Here is a 15,673-nt window from a genome sequence, read left to right as displayed (position 1 = left end):
CTACTCAGTTTCCAGTTTCTGGCCACTACAAAGAGGGCTGCCACAAACATTCTTGCACAAACCGGTCCCTTTCCCTTCTTTAAGATCTCTTTAGTTACACTGCTGGATCAAAAGGTATGCACAGTTTGATAACTTTTTGAGCATAGTTCCAAATTGCTCTTCAGAATGATTGGATGCATTCACAATTCCACCAACAATGTATTAATGTCCCTGTTGTCCCACATCCCCTCCACCATTCCACATTATCTTTCCCTGTCATTCTAGCCAGTCTGACAGGTGTGTAGTGGTCCCTGAGTATTCTTAAATGTACCCGGGCTTCCTCACTTTGTTGCAGTTTTGTCTCAAGTTGAGTACAGGAAAGGACTATAACAGGCTCAGTTTTGGTGGGAGATTGGATGAGTCTGCGTAAAAGATGTAGAGAATTAAGAAATTTTCTTTGTTTCATTTTTTTAAAAATTTAGCCTTTTGTGGGAAGTTTCATGTCATTTTATTCTTCAAAAATATATATATTTAATGATTAAGCATATGTAACCTTATGGTTTCCTGAGGTATTGCCACTAAATTATATTGAAGTCACATTTTATTTTCAGGATGCACAGTCCTTTTGAAGTGTGCAGGCTGTGCCCTGATCTCTTGGCCCCTAGTTCTCCAAGGCTGTTTTGCTAAGACTCTGATAGAGCCTCCCTCCTTTCAAAATGGTGAAAGTGGGAGAGGGGCCTTGGTTTTCATTTGGGTAGGTGAGCATTGAGACTCCTTTTAAAACCTTTGTTACCCAACAATCTTAAAAAATATTTTTGTAGGTTAGAGAACTGAATCTAAGAAAGAGGTAAGGCTTTGTTTTTGTTGTAAAATGAGTAAAATTTTGTTGTATATGTTGGTGATTTCCTCAGAGAATCTCATATCATCAGTGAAGTTGGAGTTGATGAGATGTGTGGAGCCCAACTCTTGAAAAACAAAGGAGGACTTGAAGTTACAAAAATGACAAATTTTGGAACTGTAAAAGAGGGAGAAAGTAAAAGTATGGTCATCTGGATAGAGTAAGTTTGTTATTTAAAATTTATGTAGGAAAAAATGTATATAGAATTTCTCAGGAACTACTTTTACCATTATCCATCAATTGGATTTTTATTTACCAAATTTCATAATAATAGTCACCTAACTCTTCCTTCTTTTTGTAACTAAAAAAAGCCAAAGGCCTTCCACATTGACCTTTCTCCAATCAGATACTTAGCAGAGGACAAGTCTGCTTCCAGTAACACTGTGTATGTAGTGATAGAAATTCTATGTTTTCAATTCAATGTTCACAGTTAATTGTCTTTATTTTAGGAATAAAGGAAATGAGCCACAATACTTAGTCAGCTGCAGGCTAGCTGGCTGGGAAAAATCTAAACAATTTCGATTTCAAATGCCTAATGCAGATCAAAGTGACTGCATAGTAACTTCTGTTACTTCTGTGCCTGTCAAAGAAACTTGTTCAGAGGAGAATGTGAATTCAGTCTCTAGCTGTGATCCAGAGGTCATCTGTCAGGCATTAGATAGCAGTTCTGTGGACTCCAAGAAACATGCTCCAGGTACAGTCTCCCAATTTATTATCGTTTAATGAAATGCTGACTTGCTTTGTTTCATTGTGTTTGTCAAGTTTCTCACTAAGCATGTTTCTCTGAGGCACATTTTGCAGCACATAATAGACCACAGGATTCTGAATTGTATAGCTCTTTTCTATCCTTCATCTGGCAAGATGCCATGGGGGAGCCAGTCCCCTGTTCCTGAGATTCATTGATCATGTTTTGCTCCAGGTCCCCAAAGGAAAATAGAATCAGCTCATATACATGATGAATCTTGAGATTTTGTGTGATTCTGGTTAAAATTCATTCTATATCCACAGGCAAACACAGTCAGTTTCTTGTCAGTTTTTTCCAGAATGTGAAGACAGGGACCAGGCTGTTGCCCTGTTTTTGTTCCTGTCCACTTCTCCTCCCTCCCTCTTAGGAAGAGTCCTGCTCTAGTTCTTTAGTGAGCCTGTACCCCTCTCTACAGAACAGACCCCCAAAATCTCAGCCTGTTGGGGCCCTCATCTGAGACACTGTTTCCCCCCCCCTCGCTTAGGGAGGCTGCCCAGAGCTGCAGAAAGTCTTCTCTGAACCTTGAAGGCAGCTGTTGTGGTCCTCATTGACACTTAGAATGATCCCAGGTTTTGGTGGACCAGACCCACATTTCTCTCTTAGAGAGGTAGAGTCTACTAAAAATGCCTTGTGGTGGTCTGGTTTTAGATCAGGTCCTTATCGCACCAGATGAACAAACATCTACAGGAACGAATGGACCACAAGAAGACAGCTTGGCAGAGAAGCTGGATCCAGGGCCTGACCACAGTGGACAAGTGCCAATCCCTGCAGGCAAAAAGACCTTCATCATGATTGTGTGTGATGCCAGGTAGGACCGTACTCCATCCCGCAGTCTTTACAAAACACCACCTGGGGGCCAGGTGCTAGGTGTGCTCATACACGGGCCAGTGGGGCAGAGCATATAGCGTGGCCTGCCTGTTACCTCAGGTGGTTCATTTGTAAAAATGAAGAGGGTCCCCACCCTCAGAAAAATGCCATTCTATCAGGAACAGTGTATCCATACTTATAGAACTCGGGAGAACTGGAGAAGCACTACCTGGGGGAGGGAGAGCCCAAGAGTCTGCTTGTGGCATGAGGGGCAAAGGTAGGTGTGCTCTTGGCACAGGAAATAGCCTGGACACTGGAGAGTGTGACAAGGGAGCCAGACTGTAATTGATTCTCACTGATCAGTTGTGGGGAGCTTATGTCCTGATTCTAAGAGTAGTAGGGAATCACTGGAGTTCATAGAACAGGGAGGAGCATGGTCAGCCCTGGACTGTGGATGGATTCGGTTTGGAGGATTGAGTAGGGTAGGAGAGGTTGGAGACCAGGAGAGCCATGTAAGGAGACAATTGCAATGGCTCAGCAAAGGGGCCTAACTAACCCACAGTGGGGTAGGGAATGGAGGGAGGGAAGAAGAAAACATGGTAGATGGTGTCAAAACAGGAAGGTCTGGGCCTGGGGAGGAAGAATCAGAAGAATGGGACTCCCCTTGAAAGAAATAGGGTAAATTTGTGGGTTATAAAGATAATGATTGACAGGCCTTTTGGATATGCTGAGTTTAAGATGACTATGAAACATCTGTGTAGGATGTCCCCAGGACTTTTGATGAAGGGGAGCTAGAGCTCAGGAGATCAAACAGAAGTCGGGTCCTAGCTTTGGGAAGAATGAATTTCAAAAGATTTGGAAGAAGATGGGAGATCAAAACCCAAACTCTTAGCTGGAAAATGGGCCTTGGAGGATTTCTGAAATCTTATTATCCAACCATCCTCCTAACTTGAGAAATGCTTAAGTGCATCAAAGCAAATGAAATCACCAAATGAAAACAATATTAAGAAAGAGAAAAGAAGACCAGCAGCAGATATTGCAAATAATAGAGCAGGAGAACCGAGGATAGATGGTGCAAAGAAGCCCCAGACGGGAGATCGTACCCAAGAGGAAAAGTCAGAGGTGTTCGGTGCTGTGGGGAGGTCAAGAAGAAGAAAGACTGAGAAGATACCATCCCATAGGGCAGCTCTGAAGAGAAGGAAGAAGCCAAATTACAGATGGCTAAAAATAAGGGAAAAGAGAGTAAACAAGTATAGATAGAAGCAAGAAGGCATGAGAACAGTGAAGACAAGAATGGGCAGTGATTTTGAGGAGTTTGGTTATGGCAGCAAGGAGAATCCAGGAAAAGAGCTTAGGGAGCTGCATGTTTGCAGTCGGTAGGAAAAGTCCCAGAAGATGGGAAGCTGTGGAATATGGAGAGAGAGGGAGGTTGGGTGGAGGCTGCGTTCTGCTGAAGAAGATGCGAGGCAGTAAGAGCATGGAAGCATGTGGAAGGGTTGCCCTTGCAGGGGATGAAATGACAGTCAGCAATATCTGTTCTTTCCCATGAGATGAAGAATCTCCAGACTTTGCTGTCTACTTGCTTTTCAGACTTACTCATATAACCTAAGAACCTCAGGGCCCTCTCTGCCACCTTGCTTCAGCACCGTTAAGCCTTATTTAGTATGAGCATGAGAGGCGGGACTGTCACTTCTCTTGCTTGTATCCCCAGAATTTATCACAGGGTTTGACACATAAAACACTTTCAATATATGGGTTTTCTATAATTCATTTATTCCATTTGTGAGTTTTAATATGATAGTTAGCAGTGGGTAGCATGTGGCATGTAAAATCAGAAAGACTCAACTCCTTGAGTTCAGATAATGGCCTCAGATACATATTAGCTGTGTAATCCTGGACAAGTCACTTAACCCTGTTTACCTCAGTTTTCTCATCTGTAAAATGGACTAGAGAGGGAAATGGCAAACCACTCCAGTACCTTTGCCAAGAAAACCACAATTGGAGTTATGAATAGTTGGACCAGGGACTTGAACAAATGAGTTTTAAAAGGATTGTGCAGAATGTTATATAAAGGTCCAGGGAATTGACTCCCCAAATAGGGGGATGGTAGGGGTGCATGGTTGAGCAGTTTGGTCATCTGTAGGGGTTGGTGGGCTACCAGCTTCATGGGAGTCAGCAATGTGATAACAGTAGAAAGAGCCAAGGTGATCTTGGCCGGCATTAAAAAGAAGTGACCTGCTGAGGAGCGCATCCTGCTGCCCCTCTGCCCCGCTGTGGCTGCATCAGAGTCCTGCACACCTCATTTAGTAAAGATGTCACAAAGAAGAGCATACGCAGAATGATGATGGGACTGGAGGAAGAGCAAGTAAATGAATGGGAAGGGATCAAGGCGGGGGTGGGAAAAGAAGTTGTTTTGGTTTTGTTCTTTTTGAGAATGGGAGAATGAAGACTCAAGGATATCAGTAGAAAGTGCATCAGATCTATTTTGTTTAGTCTGAGAGAAGAACTAGCCACATTAGTGGGAAGTAGCAAAGAGGAAATTGAGACTTGATTCACAGCAGTGAAGTCTGTGCTGGAAAGGGAGGTGGGGGCTGCCTTGGGTTTTCCTGCAATGAAGTATTCTCAACAAAGGCTGTCATTTACCAATTGCAAACTGGATAGGGGTTGGAGTGGGATCTCCCTAAGGTCTCTTCCAACTCTGGAATACTGTGATTATTAGGGGGGATAGTAGAATAAGTTCATCTATTTTGAAATTACAATAACAGGATATATCTACAAACCTAAATTCTCTCACAAGAATCATTCAGATTCACTGGTCATGTTACATAGTCCCCAAACAAAATACTTCTGTTTCTCATTTGTTCAGCAAACATCTAATTATTAAATAATATTTTAATTGTATAGAAAATCTCTATTTGAAATGTTTCATTTTAGGGAATGGAGTGTTGCTTTGAATATTTTAGTAAATATGAAATAATATCATCAAAAACTGAGGCTGACCTTTCTCATTATGTATGTCTACATTTGTATACGCTCACTGAGTAATAAGCAGATTTTATCATCTTTCTTCCAGAAATCCTGGCCGCTGCATGGACCTCCTTTTGCTTTGTTTTTCTGACTTCATTATTGGGCGTTACATTGAAGTTAATGTAGTAAGTGAAGAAGAATTACTCATAGCAGTCACAGAGCCATTTTCTTGGAAAAAATCTAAAGCTACCCAGGCTCTGACATCACCCAAGACAACTGTGGTGGTGACAACACAGAAAAGGTATTACAGCACTACCCAGCATATGGTATTCTTTGTTTAGGAAAGTCTTGCTGGTTGCCTGTCTTTAGAAGGAGCTGCCTTAGATGGAAGAATCCAGAGACTTTGGTCGGCTCCCAGTCAGAACCAGCTATGTACTGTTTTGGGCCAAGGAATACTCGTTTAAAACTATATGAAGCAGGCAGGCCCCACAGGTCTCTGACTCCCATAACTTAGAGCACCATGCTCTGATGGCCTGAGCTAAAAGCCACAAACTGTCAATCCACGTGGCCAGTTCCCAATTATTCACTTTTTTTAGGATCCTATGGTGAAGTTGTCTCATTTGGCAGCCACCTTGGAGGAAGAGAAGACCATTCTCCCTCTGAGCCCAATGTCTAGGCAGCTCATACCTGAAGAGAAGAGAAATCATGGTACAAGGGCAACAGATGCAAGGGGAGGGTATCTGAGCCACAGCTGCCACCATCCTCACTTGGGAAAAAACTTTTTTTACCTTCTATTTGCTCCCACTTTTTCATTCTTGTTTTAATAGGAAAAGATCTTGGATTCAGACTCAGGAGGTCTGGTTTCAAATTCTGACTAAAACTCACTGTCACTTTGAGAAAATCATTAACTCTCTGTCTTCTCTGAGTCTCCATTTCTTATCTATAAAGTATTGTTAGTTATACTGTTGCTGTAGTGGCCTTCAAAACTGTTTTTGAAGAAAGTGCTTTGTAAACTTTAACGTTATGTAAATGTATTCTATTATGGGCATATAAATCCCTTTGCCCATTCATTAACACAGAAAATTTAGGTAAACCGTGATATTTCTAAGAATTAACCATAGGTATGCAATGTAGCATATATTCTAAGCAACTTGGCTAAATTTGGGAGTTAAAAAGGAGTGAATTTCATTGAAATTAAATATCCTTATTTAAGGATATTTACCTATTAATTTGACGGATTTATTTTTAAGGAATCTAAGAAGACAGTTGCCAAGTTTCCTCCCACAATATCCCATACCAGATAGACTAAAAAGATGTGTGGAACAACAGCTGGATATATTAACTTTTCAACCATTGCTTGCAGAGGTAAGAAAAATGGGCACCTACTTGGTAGTATCTCATCTGTCCTTTTTTACCTCCCACTAGACAGCCCCCTATGACAGTGTTCATCTCTACTTGAATGTTCTATACTGAACCTTTCTGCTCTTCCCTCTAGAACCTTTGTCGAAAAGCTAGGCTTGGGGTGAAAATGATAGGAAGTTCTTCAGAACCCTTTAATAACTGTCCAAAATGGAACTGCTTGAAAAGCTGCAAAGCACTATCTCCTGTTAAAAGTACATTTGAATAGGGAAATCGCAGAATGACAATGAACAATCTTTAAAATTGCACTCTTGTTTTCACTTATCTGTGCGACTTACTGTGTCTTGTTCTTCAAGCACAGCATGACTCATTCCTTTGCTTTAATGCTCACATTTTCTCCTAGTTTCTCTCCAGTTAAATTAAGCCTGGCATCCTACATTAGCATAGCATGGAAAGTTGAATGATGTTTAAATGATTATAACTCTCTTGGTTGGATTCTGCATTCTAAACAAGAGGTTCATGGGTCCTCATATAGGAGAATATATGAAGTAACCAATGCAAGAATGTAATTTGCTTGACCCACCACCCTTCCACATCACAGGGATTAGGGACATAGTATCCCTGCAATCTGGAAAATCAGTGAAACCATTTTTGGTCCTCCTTTTGTAACATAGAAGTCTATATTTTTTCTTTTTTTTAATGGGGTGTTTACAGTACCTTATTATAAAATTTGGGTTGATATTATGTAATGTCAAACATATATTATACATTTCTGAGTTTCTAAGCTTTTCCTATGTCATCTTCTGGTCTTCACATGTCTCTAGCTTCCAAAAAATTCCTCCCAAATTCTCAATTTCTTATGCCAACCCATGATATAGTGAAACTACAAGGGAGAAAGTTGAGATGTGAAAGGGATAATTGTATTTGGGGAGGGGTTGTTTCTTTTTTGCAACTGGAGTATATGGTAGTGTGGGGAAGTAGATTTTTCTTCATTGAAAAGCAGATTATGTGAAGGACCTTTGATTTCATCAGTATAGGGAATTCTCTCTACCAAAGCAGATATCCATTCCTCTGTGATTTTGGAGATGAGATCTAGTGAGTGTAGGCAGGACTTTCTTTGCTCAAGTCATCCAGCATTCTCTCCACATACCATGCTATCTCTACAGCAATAAAAATTGATTTTTAAAAATTTCTGATTCTCTTTCATTTAAAATATTTAATAGCCCATTTATCAGACTTTGAGACACCAATAATGCCATCCTGCAAAATGACCCCAAAGTGTTGAGCACTAGCAGGCATGGAGAGAAAAGAATACAGAAAAGGTGCAGTTTGATGTGTCCAGGCTCTGCTTCTTTGCCAGGATCCTCGTTTGTACACAGTCTCTGGGAGTGTAAGAGGCAAAGCCTACACTGGGCTCCAGAAAGAAGCAGCTTCTAGAGAGGGAAGGGCCCATCAGGGTTGGGGAGAAGTGGTTGGATGTTGCCTCAGCCTGGGATATCCCACAGCATTACTGTTAGGGTTCTAAATGAACAGGAGCAATATAGGTTATGTTTAGTATACCTTATTTGTTTGAGCAGAGAGGGCTGGACTACATTTCAGAAAGAATTCCTAAATTTTTTATGAAGTGAATCGTGGGTTCTTTAAGGGTAATTAACCTTTAGTTGTTTTGGAATTCCTTATTACTTAACTGGGATGCTACTAGATCTTTTCCAAGCTGAATTCTGTGTTTATTTCAGCTGCTGAATATGTCCAACTACAAAGATAAATTTTCCACTCTGCTGTGGCTGGAGGAAATCCATGCAGAACTGGAAATCAGAGAATTCTATATGAGTGGCGTAATTTTGAAAAAGAATGGCAATTACTTGGTTCTGGAAGTTCCGGGACTAGCAGAGAGTCGCCCCTCTTTGTATGCAGGTAGGTGTTGCCCTTGTAGCATCTTGCTGTCAAAGAAGAGCAGAAATCAAAGGAGGAAAAGACACATTCCTTTATTTATTTGTTTGTTTTTATTATAACTTTTTATATACAAAGGATATGCATGGATAATTTTTCAACATTGACCCTTGCAAAAACTTCTGTTTCAACTTTTCCCCTCCTTCCCTCCACTTCCTCCCCTAGATGGCAGGTAATCCAATACATGTTAAATATGTTAAAGTATATGTTAAATCCAGTATATGTATACATATTTATACGGTTATCTTGTTCTACAAGAAAGATCGGATTTAGAAAGAGGGTAAAAATAACCTGAGAAGAAAAAACAAAAATGCAGGCAAACGATAACAGAGAGAGTGGAAATGTTATGTTGTGGTTCATACTCATTTCCCAATGTTCTTTCTCTGGGTGTAGCTAATTCTGTTCATTACAAATCAATTGGGACTAATTTGGATCCTCTCATTGTTGAAGAGGGCCACGTCCATCAGAATTGATCATCATATAGTATTGTTGTTGAAGTGTATAATGATCTCCTGGTTCTGTTCATTTCACTCAGCATCAGTTCATGTATGTCTCTCCATACCTTTCTCTATTCATCCTGTTGGTCATTTCTTATAGAACAATAATATTCCATAACATTCATATACCACAATTTATCCAACCATTCTCCAATTGATGGGCATCCATTCAATTTCCAGTTTCTAGCCACTATGAAAAGGGCTGCCACAAACATTTTGGCACATAGAGGTCCCTTTCCCTTTTTTAATATGTCTTTGAGATACAAGCCCAGTAGTATGGGTATGCACAGTTTGATAACTTTTTTAGTATAGTTCCAAATTGCTCTCCAGAATGATTGGATCCATTCACAGTTCCACCAACAATGCATCAGTGTCCCAGTTTTCCCACATCCCCTCCAACATTGTTCAAACACATTTTACTTGTAGCACTGGACGTAATCATTTCTGTCTTTTTCATCCAGGTAACAATTCCATTCCAGGCCTTGAGTTCCACTGTTGTTTGCACTGTAGTGTATTTATTCTAAAAATGGTCTGACCATTCCTTCCTTGCCATCTTCCTCCAGCCTCTATTAGCCTCCACCTCTGCTGCCTTGAATAACTGGCCCCCTCTAGCACTCAGCTGTAGCTCTCCTCTAACCAGGCTCTAATCCCATTCCCTTCCCACTTTCCTATGTGTTTTCAGCCTTTCTAGTTCTCTCAATTCTGTCCTCTCTTGCCTCCATACCCCATTTTAATCTCATTTGTCAAGTCAGCATATGTTTATTCAGCACTTACTGAGTGTGTGTGCTGGAAGTGTGGAGGAAGACCCAAAGTCTTGAGAAGGCGTGGGCCTGGACTTCATGAAACTCTTATTTATACTAAATGGAGTATATTTATACTAAATATTTTCAGGTGACCCAGACCCAATGTTACATGATGAGTCCATTAGAATGTTGAGAAACAAACTTTTTTTGTTCAGACAAGCTACTGCAGTGGAGAGCTAGAGAGGGTGGCTTTGGGAAGTGGAAGAGCAGAAGTAGGTGAGGATGGCCAGAATCCAGGGATCTGGCTGAGCCCCTGCCCCCAGACTCTGTGAGCCACAGAACCAAAGTGCTGAGCCTCCAGGCTCACAGTCTTGGACACAGTAGGCACTTAATTGGGGATTTGGGAAGTGCACGTTTAACATTCATGTGTGGAAATGAATCTTGTTTTCTTGACCAGGTGACAAAGTGATTTTAAAAAGCCAGGACTACAACGAGCATGTTATCGAGTACATTGGCTATGTGACTGAGGTGAGTCAGCTTGCAAAGGTGGCCAGAAAGGACTGTGAGTGAGAGGTGGGATGATGTAGGAAATCAGGTATCTCTCAGCAAAGTGCCAGTCCTGTGAGCTTTGGGGCCCTCCCATCCTGGGTGCTTAAAGGCCATTAAAACTCCCCAATGTTTCACAGACAAGGAGTCTCTAAATGTACCTTCCCCACCTTGTTCTGGAAAAGGTGATTTTCTGAAGCCACATGGAAAACTTGACCTAGCTCTCTATTAAACTTCATTGTTTAGATTCTGGCTAGTTCTGCCGTCATTCTCATGCATCATGTTTATATTTTGTCCTAGTGGTAGCATGTGTTTAGTTTGCAGGTCATTTTTGTTCTTTTGTGAACCCCAGGAAGATGCTTGCCTTGGAATCTCCTTCATCCATTTAAGAAGATGTTCTAAGTTTTCTCTTTTTGGTTTTTGGTATGCACTGGATGGCAGGGTACTAGGGAACTGGGTCTGTCCTTTGAAGCCTTTGGGGCTACAGAGATGAAGCGTGTGTGTGTGTGTGTGTGTGTGTGTGTGTGTACGTGTGTACACATACGCCAGGGGCCTTCCAGGGAGTGAAGACAGGAGGGCACTAGGGACACCTAAGTGGCTGGGACCCAGCTTTGGGAGCCATTGAAACCTGGCATCCTGCCAATCCCTTCTCATTTGTAAAACTGATGTCCAAAATAGACTTGGCAGGAGTCATTGCATCCCACCATCCCCCATTTTCTCATCTGTGAAACCTGAAGAGTTCATACTCTCACTAACACCCTCATAATGTAGACAAGAAGCCTACAAGCTCCCCAGATGCTGATTATACCTCAGTATGTGTTTCTAACTGTTAAGCACCTACTGTGTATGGTCTAAGCTAGTCATCCAGCAGGAGGAGAGAAAGATGAGGAAGCCTGGCAGGGGCTGGTGCTGTGGAGGGGTGTGCACTGCCAGACCCTGAAGGTCCAGAAGTGAATCCCTCAGGTTTTTTCAGCACTACTGGGTGCTGGGCACCAGGGTTCTCAGTATCACAGATGAAACAGTCCTTGCTCTCTCATGGGGAAGGAACCAGCACTCATGTCTGAATCTGTAGGACATAGATGTAAAATGACAAGATACAAGTATACCTTCATGCCCAACATGGTACTTGGTGGTTTTTTAAAGGAAGAGAGGTAGGCATGGAAGGGGGTTGGCCGTTATTGACTTTGGGTATTTGGGGCTGTAACTCTTCCTTTAGGATCTTCCCTAATTTAAAAAAGAGCCCATTGTCATTCTTTTCTTGAATAAGTTTGAGATGATAGAGTCCTTTCTTTTATTGAATGCCCACTGTGTGTTTCTGGCTCTGAAAATATAAAGATAAAAGCCAACTCAGCCCTGCCCTAAAGGAGTGGGTGTAATACCAGATTGGGTAGGAGTTGCTTCTCATTTGCCCTTCCCAGATGTTGGGAGGGACTCAGGGACTCACACAGTCTTTAATATCCAGTAGCAGCCATTTCTAAAGACCAAAAACTCTAACCATTTCTCTCTCCCCACCCCCATTAGTATTTTTCTTAAAATACAGTAAGATGAGCACTTTTTTATTTTTCAGTTTAAAACATTTGCATTATCTCTTAGATTTGTAAGGCCAGACCGTCAGACCAAAGGGGAAACTCTAGCTTTTTTGTCTCCATTCCCAATTTTTTCTGTCTCCTATTTGGAGTAGAAACTGATTGCTGGCAGTTTTGATTTTTGCCCACAGAAATCATGATGCTGACCTGTGTTACCCAGACAAGTGATCAGCAAGCAAAGCTCATTAGCATTTGGCTACCTGCTTCTCTTTTAGTTTATTGGGATGGTCGTTGATTCATTTATATTATCATAAATTAAATTTTAGCTTCAGCTCTTAGAACAAATTCAGACCAATAACTTTTGATATTATTTGATTACGCCATAAAAATTCTGCCACATGAAACTTAATCTAAATATATTGTCTGTTACTTTTTAAGATTCATGAAGAAGATGTAACCCTTAAACTCAATCCCGAGTTTGAAGAAGCTTATAACTTTGAGCCGATGGACGTTGAGTTTACCTTCAATCGGTAAATGTTTCATAGAAACGCTGAAAGTTTTTCTTTCACTTCCAGGGTATTTTTGCTCTTTTCCCATTTCTTTAGTAAAGTTGCCTAAAGTTGAACTTAGAGAAAAGTTTAAATGAAAAATTAGGGGAGGAACTTTGTGATCCCAATCACTGCCAATCTAATGTAGTAAAGGTCAAGGCATCCCCCTCTGGGGAGCATCCATACCTTCACGTAGCTTGTGAGAAGGGCCAGGTTTTTCCCTGAAGTATATCCAAAATTCGGGAATTTTTGTGGTCATGTCCTCAGGAGTTCCCAACCACAATTTTATAGCATCTAGTTAAATTAATCCTCAAAAGGAGCTATGCAAGTTTTAAAAGATTCAGAAAATGACAAGCGTCTCCTTGAACATTGATGCTATCCTGCCATTGTTTATTGGGCAAGGGTAGGGTGTAAGGGGAGAGAGAGAGCAAAGTCTCCTTTAGTGTGGCTGAAGGATCTAGTCTCAAGTCTGTGACTTAGCCCATCTGTTGACCCAGATCCAGACCAGTAGCCTCAGAGTGCCCTGTGTAGCTGTAGGGAGCTCAGACTTAGTTGGCAAGCTGGTACTGATCTATGTGGGGCAGAGGAGCTTTCCTGGAATCTCTTTGAGGATAGGTCCAAGGCAAAAATTACACTCTACCAGATTTAAAATCCTTGATGTTTGCAACAAAGGTAGGGCTAAAGTTCTTTCAATATTTGTGTCATCTACAAAGAAATGGCTTGCTAAGCAGTCTGCCAATAACATAACTGAGATTTGGGATGTTGTGTTTACACCTCTCCATCAGCACCTAAAATAATGTGTTCTGAAGACTGTGTCAGTATGAGGTTCGCTAATGGCAAGACTAGTTCCATAGACTCTCTGTAAATGAAGTTTTATATGTAGATGACCCCATACCTTTCTGTACCTAGCTTCCATCAGCCTTTTCCCAATCCCAGGGCAAACTTTTTAGTTGGGCCTCCCCCAAAGTACTCACTCCAACCCTTTCTTTTCTTCCTAAAAAATAAAACTACTGTTTTCTAGAGGTAGCCTAGGTCTTATGGGAATGATGGTGTCTCAGGAAAATGATTGGCACGTCTTTAGGCTACTGAGAACCACACTGTCTTCTTCTAGAGGGTCTGCCCTCATCCTACACCCCCCCACCCCAGAAGTCTGGGATCACTGAAGTGATTGGCAAGGAGCAGCTTAGGAGATGCAAGAATCCAGGACTTCCCATTGCTCTCAACATGCATCTGTCTGGTTCTGTCTTCCTGGTGGGGTCTAGCTTTGTAACCAGGGCCCCGCTCCAGGAAGTGGCCATCGTTGCAGTGGCCTTCTCTGGATGTTCAGACCTGATGACTGAAGAGTCTCTTCCTGCTTCCCCCAGCCCTGGGACAAGGTTCTCAGACCTCTGACTCCAAACCCTTTTCTGCCTCCAGAAATCAAATTGGGGTTTCTGTCACTTTTTGCTCATCCTTCTTCTACATGTAGATGAGGGAACAATGAGACAAGACTCACTGATTAGCTGGGTGTGCCTCTACTATAGGTCACAACTGCCCTCACGGGGATTTCTTTTATCATCTAAATGTAAACTGTTAGGTTAAAAAACAAAACAAAACTCCACATCCACATGAATCACGACACATTCCCCTGAGGGAAGGAGGAGTGCCACTGCTTCCTGCCCAGTGAGGTACTTGTACTCTAAAGAGTCCTTGAATTGAGGGATTGCGCATGTAAAGGGAAATCATAGAGCAGTGCCCTAATAATTTTCTATTCTCTCCTTTGTGATAGAACAACCAGCAGAAGATGTCACTTTGCCGTTGAGCAAGCAATACACCTGGGTGAAAAAGGTCAGACTGCAAGGTTGAGAGGTGTCCTATCCCCCCTCCCTCCTCTACTGTCTCCTCTGTTTCTGTGGGGTCTTAGATATGAGCAATTTTTAAATGAAATTTTGAAAAAAAAAAGGGTATTAAACCACTTGATATCTATATTTTAAACTTTATTTTTCAAGATATTTCAATCTTATTCAGCAAATGTTAGTGTGAGGTGGGGAGGGGAATGCAACTATTCTGTTTTCTCTTTTCCTCTTTTGTTGTTGTTTGTTGGTGGGTGTACTGGTGCTATAGGAATGCCCGATTGCTTTTGGTCATTTAGAAAACCTGGGAAAGGAGAGAGGCCAGGGGAAGGGGAGAACAGGGAAAGGCACTGTGTCTCTTCGACTGGATCCTTAGGAAGAGCATGGCCTGGCAGGCCAGAACTTACAGGACAATTTCCTGTCTCCCTTTTTTTATTTTAAAAACCACAGTGTTATTTCCAGAAAGTATCATTTTACAGTCTCCACAAGTTTCTGGGACTTGGAACTATTTGCAAGATACTGGTAATGATGAACAGGCTACTCTTAAACAAGGAAATAAGGTAATCTTTTAGTGACTCTTAGTTTACAGTTAGGAAGTGATTGTGGATTTCATTTATTAATTGGCACTGTGCAGGAGAAAAAGAAAGTCTCCTTTGAGAGAATGGTTCATAACATGAAATGGTTCTTTTCCTGGCCCATGTTTGTCTGCATCCAGCTCAAGATTGGAAACCGGCTAAAGGCCTCAGAGTTCTGATTGTGGCTGTCCGAATTAGCAGTGGGTTATGGGAGATTCATCTAATTTTTCTAAAAGGGAGGATCTTTCTCACCTTGTATCATTCTTTGAGTCATCAGCCCTAACACAGAGCCTGTTATATTTGTTGGTAGTCATTGATTCATTGATTCATTGATTATCAGCAGTGTCAATGCACGGAGATGAACTCTCCCCAGAGCCCTGAGCTGCAATCGCCTTCCCATCCCCTCCACACCACACACACACACACACACACGGATGCACAGACACAGCCTCCCTGGGTCCCAGAACTCCCCGTTACAGCTGTCTTGCTTCAAGCTTTTCTTGGTCATTCATGGAAGGAACAGATTATGTCAATTTTGTCAAGTAAAACCTCTATTCGAGCCCCTATCTGGACAGATAAAGTCCCTGTTCAGTGGGAGTGCTGCAGAGGGAGAAAGGCAAGGGCTTGGGTGCTGTTGGAGCCTGTCCCCATAGTGTGAGTGGCAGGCCTGGGAGGCCACCGGGCATAAAGGATGAAATTAC

General features: G+C 41.8%; 1 protein-coding gene and 1 long non-coding RNA gene across 2 annotated transcripts in view; both read left to right on the top strand.

Moving 5' to 3' along the window:
* The first annotated feature begins 2,276 nt into the window (after window positions 1-2,276).
* On the top strand, window positions 2,277-6,755 carry LOC127538844 (uncharacterized). The gene is made up of 3 exons (XR_007947766.1): window positions 2,277-2,430; window positions 5,503-5,697; window positions 6,647-6,755. It is a non-coding gene; the product is annotated as an uncharacterized LOC127538844 (long non-coding RNA).
* A 1,741-nt stretch (window positions 6,756-8,496) lies between these two features.
* The window catches only part of LOC127538778 (RNA helicase Mov10l1-like), a 40,235-nt gene continuing 33,058 nt past the window's right edge, over window positions 8,497-15,673 (top strand). The window contains exons 1-5 of the mRNA XM_051962520.1: window positions 8,497-8,669; window positions 10,403-10,473; window positions 12,456-12,547; window positions 14,334-14,392; window positions 14,848-14,957. Of these exons, the coding sequence (XP_051818480.1) occupies window positions 8,501-8,669; window positions 10,403-10,473; window positions 12,456-12,547; window positions 14,334-14,392; window positions 14,848-14,957 (501 nt within the window). The 5' untranslated portion in view covers window positions 8,497-8,500. The remainder of the gene's footprint in view (window positions 8,670-10,402; window positions 10,474-12,455; window positions 12,548-14,333; window positions 14,393-14,847; window positions 14,958-15,673) is intronic.

Source organism: Antechinus flavipes, chromosome 5 (assembly GCF_016432865.1).
Source record: "Antechinus flavipes isolate AdamAnt ecotype Samford, QLD, Australia chromosome 5, AdamAnt_v2, whole genome shotgun sequence".
Lineage (NCBI taxonomy): Eukaryota > Metazoa > Chordata > Mammalia > Dasyuromorphia > Dasyuridae > Antechinus > Antechinus flavipes.
The sequence above is the reverse complement of the archived record's forward strand: the minus strand, read 5'-3'. Positions and strand labels throughout refer to the sequence as shown.